This window comes from Erythrolamprus reginae, chromosome 3 (assembly GCF_031021105.1).
Source record: "Erythrolamprus reginae isolate rEryReg1 chromosome 3, rEryReg1.hap1, whole genome shotgun sequence".
Taxonomy (NCBI): Eukaryota; Metazoa; Chordata; class Lepidosauria; order Squamata; family Dipsadidae; genus Erythrolamprus; species Erythrolamprus reginae.
Window position 1 is genome coordinate 149364453 of NC_091952.1, and position 6048 is coordinate 149370500.

Below are 6048 nucleotides of genomic sequence, written 5' to 3' on the forward strand. Positions count from 1 at the left end.
CCGCAGCAGCGAGGAGCCGAAGATTGGGGTTTCCCCGCCACCCACGCAAACTCCTCGCTGCTGCCGCGCCCGCCGCTTGTCCGCCGCCTGCCTGCCCGCGCGCCCGCCCTTCGCCCGCCCACGCCGTTCGCTCGCGCCGCTTCCCAGCTGAGTTCTGAAGCGAACTTCCGCTTCAGGACTCAGCTGGGAAGCGGCGCTGGGGTTTCCCCGCCGCCCACGCAAACTCCTCGCTGATGCCCGCCGCTCGCCCTCCCGCCAGCAAGAGGGGGAAGACCCAGGGAAGCCGCCCAACAGCTGATCTGCCCGGCGCCATCTACGCATGCGTGGCCATAGAAAAAAGGGCGCGCATGCGCAGATGGTGTTTTTACTTCCGGGTTGAAAAATCGCGATATAGCCTTTCGCAATGATCGGGATCGCGAAACTCGGGGGATCACTCGGGATCGCGAAACTCGGGGGATATATATATCTCACCTGGTTTTTTTGCTGAATTTGAAAATTAAGGGAGACTAGGATATTTTGGCCTTATTTTGGCCTCATCAGCTAGCCATACCCACTGGGACTTGAACCTGCAACCTTTGCCTTGTAAGGCAGAGAATTATCCTGTAGGCTACAGTATCCAATCCCTTCATCTCTGCACCAGGGAAGGGTTACATATTTTTGTGTCGAATCACCCTGGTGTATTGAAGGAACATCATAGCTCCTTATTTGCCTCTCGGCCCAACCCACGGCCATTTCCAAGGCAGTTAATTATATATATATTGTTGTTGTTTTTTCTTTAATAAAGATTTATTTTTTTAAAAAAAATAAACATCTAATTGTTTGATATGATTAGGAAAAGGATTTTTAATGTGAAAATTGAAGTTACTATTTTTAAAAATCAAATTATGTATTTTTTTATTTTTCTTCATAAACTCCATCTATACATCAATATACACATACCTTGAAATAATCAATGACTTAAAATGTATGCATATGTATATCATTGATTATTGCAAAGTATGTGCATATTGATGTATGGATGGAGTTTATGGAGAAAAAAAAACCCTTTTATTAAAAGAAAAAAGGTAGGGTGGCAACCTTTGTTCTCTCTAGGATGTATTGACCACCAATTTGACCCAACCCCTGATCTCCTTGTTGGAGGTTATTATTATTATTATTATTATTATTATTATTGTTGTTGTTGTTGTTGTTGTTATTATTATTTTACCATTCACCTTCTCTGGCCTCCCTAAATTGCTTTTAATCACTTCATGCTTTCCTTTTTACAGCCAAAAATTGCTAGAGTTGCAAAGAAAAACAATTCTTTTAACAATGACTGCCAAAAAGAAAAGGGTGCACAGATTGAATAACTAAACATAGGAAGGACTACACAGGAAACTACAGTTGAAAAAGTTCGAGCTTGTATAAACATTACAAATTTTAATTTTGTAAGCAACATAATTTTTCGGGTTACTGTCATGGCTATGTTAGATGAAGATGCTGGTTTGGGACTTACCATTTATTTATTTATTTATTTATTTATTTATTATTTACATTTGTATGCCGCCCCTCTCCGCGAACTCGGGGCGGCTCACAACAAAGCATAAACAAATCGTACAAATCCAAATAGATTCAAATAAATTTAAATATTTTTTAAAAAAAGTTTTTAAAAAGAACCCCAATATACTAACAAGCACACACACAAACATACCAAACATAAATTGTACATGCCCGGGGGAGATGTTTCAGTTCCCCCATGCCTGACGGCAAAGGTGGGTTTTAAGAACTTTACGGAAGGCAGGGAGAGTAGGGGCAGTTCTAATCTCCGGGGGGAGTTGGTTCCAGAGAGTCGGGGCCGCCACAGAGAAGGCTCTTCCCCTGGGGCCCGCCAACCGACATTGTTTATTTGTGCTGTAAAATGCTTTTTTATTATTCAAGGGTACTTATTACTAAATATTAAGTGGAGAAAATACTGTAAACATGACAAACAAAATGAAGATTGCACCATTCCCCCACCCCCTTTTAAAAATTTGACCAAAATCAAACCTGTTGTGAATGGTCCACAACCAGCTCAGTTAGTCATTGATTCTGAGGAGGATGGACCAGGTCTGTCTTGGTACCCTAGGCCAGTGTTCTTGAGAGTGAGAGTAAGGGAGAATTGGAACCTACGAAACCCGAGGAACCACCAGAGACTGTAGAAACCCCAACGATGGAAATATCTGACTCAGAGGAGGAGGGTGACATTGGGGATCAGGAGCCCCTATTAGATGCCAGGGTCAGAAGGTCACGAAGCAGACAGGAATATCTTTAGGGAAAAAGTTCTAGAAGGTGATAGCTTTATAAAAACAAGTCTAGACAGTGAATATATCTGGGAAACAGTTGACCACACCCAGGCAGTATATAAGTGAGGATTTATGGGTAAAGAGGTGTGAAGTTTCAACGTTTGTAATGGAGAAGCTCCTGGATGCAGGGATCCAAAAAATGGTTTGCTGGCAAAATGCTGTTATCCCTTTAAGTTCATCGAACGGAAATCCAGCTGTCTGAGGAAAGCTACCTACAACACAATCGTAAGGGTGATGCTAACAATGATGGCAACCAATGTTTACAAATAATGCATAACAAAGGATGGCTGCTGCCAGCATTTGGTGGGGCAAAAGAAGGACGAACAGATAATTTGGGGTAAGTTTCAGTTTCACCTGAAAACTCGTCTGGTTCTTCTGTGGGCTGCTCACAGAAGTTGTCCCCTTGAATACGTCCATCGGGACAGATGCATTTGTAACTGCCAGGTGTATTTATGCACTTCAGGGAACCACAGTATCCAGACTCACACTCGTTGATGTCTGTGCATACTTTCTGACCATCTGCTTTCACACCTAAGATGAAGTGTTCCAGACAAAAGCAATCATTCATACCGTGAGGGTCACACTGTGCAGCGCATTCAGTCTGGTTACAGACTCGGAGACACTTATTAGGACTTTTGGGGTCTGGACTATATCCCTCAAAACATGTGCATTGATACTCTCCACCAACAAAGTTGCACTCATGTTCACACATCAAATCAAAGCACCTCCATTTTTCCCGCAGGCATCTGTCATTCGTCAGCACATAGCCTTGCCAGCAGTCACAATGAAATGAGCCCTCGGTGTTAACGCACACCTGTTCACAAAGCCCTGGTGTGGCCTGACAGTCATCTATGTCCACGCAGCTCTTGCCGTTGGAACCCAGCACATAACCCTCAAAGCATATACAGACTCCAGAGTCACCCTGAGGCTTGCAATGGTGCTGGCATCCTAAACTGGCACAGGGGGACCAGCAGCTCCGTTGGTCCTCCAACAGCGTTTCGCCTTCCGGGCAGTCGCAGCGGGAGGTCCCTTGCTCGTCCAAATGACACTGATCGTCACAGCCCCCATTTTGCAACTGGCAATCCCAGGCGCCGGGCGCGGCCGACCCCCATTCAAAAGACCCGTTGCTGCCCTGAGCGCGGCACTCCAGAACGACCCCCAAACTCTGCACCGCCACCGTGGTGCCCGGCGGAGAGGCCACCAGGTCGCTCTCTCGGGCGCCGAAGGGCGTGAGGTAACTGACGGCGAAGGTGGACGGCAGGGGCCCGCAGGTCCCGTTCGGATAGCTGTACTCGCAGAAGATGGCTTCGGCGGAGGCGTCGCACGCGCGCTCCTGCCACCTCAGCTGGCGAGTCACCGCCACGCAAGTGGGGCCGCAGCGGGGCCCTTTTGCCACGGACCCGTTGCTCTCCCAGGCGACGAAGTCCGTCCGCTCGTCGCCGGTCGCCCACTGAAATCCCCTCAGGCGTTTCGCCGGCTCGACGCAGCGATTCTCGGGCAGGCGCAAGCCTAGCCAGGCGCTGTCAAAGTGGTCGCGCGGCAGGAGCAGCAGCGCTATGGCCTCCGACGCCACCGTGGAGCGGACCGTCATGAGATGCCCACCGCCCGCCTCGCACACGTCGCCCGCCTCGGCGAAACTCCTGGACATGCCGAATAAAGCGAAGCAGGCGGAGCCCAGGCACTGCGCACCTAAGGGGACCGGCGCCGGAGACGGTGTGGGCGACGCCAGGCTCGCGGTCAGGCTGCCCATCGCCACTAGGAGGAACCACATGTTGGCGGGCGGTGACGGCGAGCGCTCTTCGAGTCAAACTGAGGTGCCCCGTCGTCGCTTCCCGTTTCAGGCGGTCGCGGCATTTATAGCGCCTTCCTTGCGAAGGGAAGCGAGGGGAGGAGGGGAGAAAACAGGGAGAAATGAGGGAAGCGCCGCCCGCCCAGGAGGAGATCTCCCCCTGGAGCAGAGTCAGAGTCTCTCACACTCACACCCAGCTGGATGCAGCGCTGAGAAGGGAAGCCAGTCCGCCCCGCCCTCGTTTCCTCGACTCTTGGCGCAGGAAATTGAGGCTTCCACCCGAGCCTTCCCAGTCCGGAGAAGTGTCTGCTGCGAGCAGCCAAATGCTAGATAGCGTCCGCAAAGTTAACTAGCTTTCTTTTCTTTTTCTTTTTTGCTCTTGAGTTGGCTCTCCAACTTATAAAACCACATCTGACCGCTCACTGCGAGTAACAGCATGGAACCAATGCGATCTTTGTTCCAAACCTGGCCCCAAGTTGCAACTTCTTGTCTTTTGAAATGTCCTGTGGTGTGGAAGTGCTTCCCTGGCTGAGGCATTTGCTCAGTTCCGGCATGTGATCTATCCTTAAATGCCATACTTCGCTTCCTACTTTGTTGCTGAGCCCCAGACTACAACATAACACATATGAACACATTCACCTCGCTGCTAATGTGGGCAGCCTCTGGCCCATACCCCCTTATCTTTCTTGGAGACCTCAATCTACCTCCCATTAAGTGGACCCTAAACAAATGCATGACTGAATCCATCCATACAACCTTATACAACACTGTTACCAATCTGGGACACAATCAACTAGTAACCAACAATACTAGATTCAACAACTGCATTGACCTCATATTCTTCAACAGCATAAACCAATCCATTAATTACCAGACCAAGAAGAGTCCACCTAGGCGCAAAATTATTTTCACAAAGATTGTTCTTTCAAGTATAAATTTCCATTGTTTTATTTTTCCTTTTGCATGAATTGGCAGGTGCATTGTAGAAAATATATCAAAATGTTTTGGAGTCCTCTGGATTATCTCTGATTTTGGCCATTACCGATGTTGAGCATGTGAATAAGCAACCCCCACCCACACCTTTTATCAGTCCCTAGCCCCTCCTGGTTAATCCAAAAATACCTTTGCTTTTTTTCTGTATTGTACTAATAGTTCACATATGATTGAAATTTAACTTTTATCCAAAATTATTACTATTAATGAAGTAGACTCAGTTTGATGTATTGACAAAGTTAGAAACCAAGTTAGAAACCGAGAGGCCAGGAGTTGTATTTCTGCCTTAAGCACCAAGGCAGATTTGGGTGATCTTGGACTCATTGCTCTCAGTCTGCCTTATGAAGAAGCTGGAGAAGGATACAAGATACTCCTCAACTTACCACCAAAACTGAGACCAGAATTTCTGTTTCTAAGCAAAGCAGTTGTTAGTGAACTGTGATCAATTTTATGACCTTTTTTTGCCATGTTGTTAAAGCAAATCACTGCAGTTGTTAGGTGAATCACTTTGTCATTAATTGAATCGAGCTCCCCCCTCCTTTGACTTTGCAGTCAGAAGAGGGCTGAGAAGAATACAAATGACGACTACTTGATCCCAGAACTCACCAACTATTGTTGAATACATGCTGGTTCGAAGCCCTGGAATTTTGATCGCATAACTGTGATAATGAGGCAGCTGCCATAACTGTGAGATTCAATCAGGGGTGGGCTACTGCCCAGACAGGGGGGAACGCAGTGGGTAGTGAAAATGGAGCTTCACCCCAGAGCACCCAATTTGCACTGAAAGATGTTGAAAGAAAATGCAGGGCATCCTGCATAAGCGATGCCCACAGTGTGGTAGTAAAAAAATTTGGTAGCCCTTCACTGGGCTAAGTCACTTTTTTCAATGCCATTGTAACTGGTCTAGTTATTTGTTTGTTGGTTGGTTGGTTGGTTGGTTGGTTG

General features: G+C 47.4%; 1 protein-coding gene across 1 annotated transcript; it reads right to left on the bottom strand.

The window, feature by feature from the left end:
- Positions 1 to 1395: 1395 nt before the first annotated feature.
- THBD (thrombomodulin) lies at positions 1396 to 4175 on the bottom strand. The gene is given in 3 exon segments (XM_070749064.1): positions 1396 to 4098; positions 4100 to 4156; positions 4158 to 4175. Coding segments are annotated over 3 exon segments (1644 nt in total). The 3' UTR covers positions 1396 to 2529.
- Positions 4176 to 6048: the final 1873 nt, after the last annotated feature.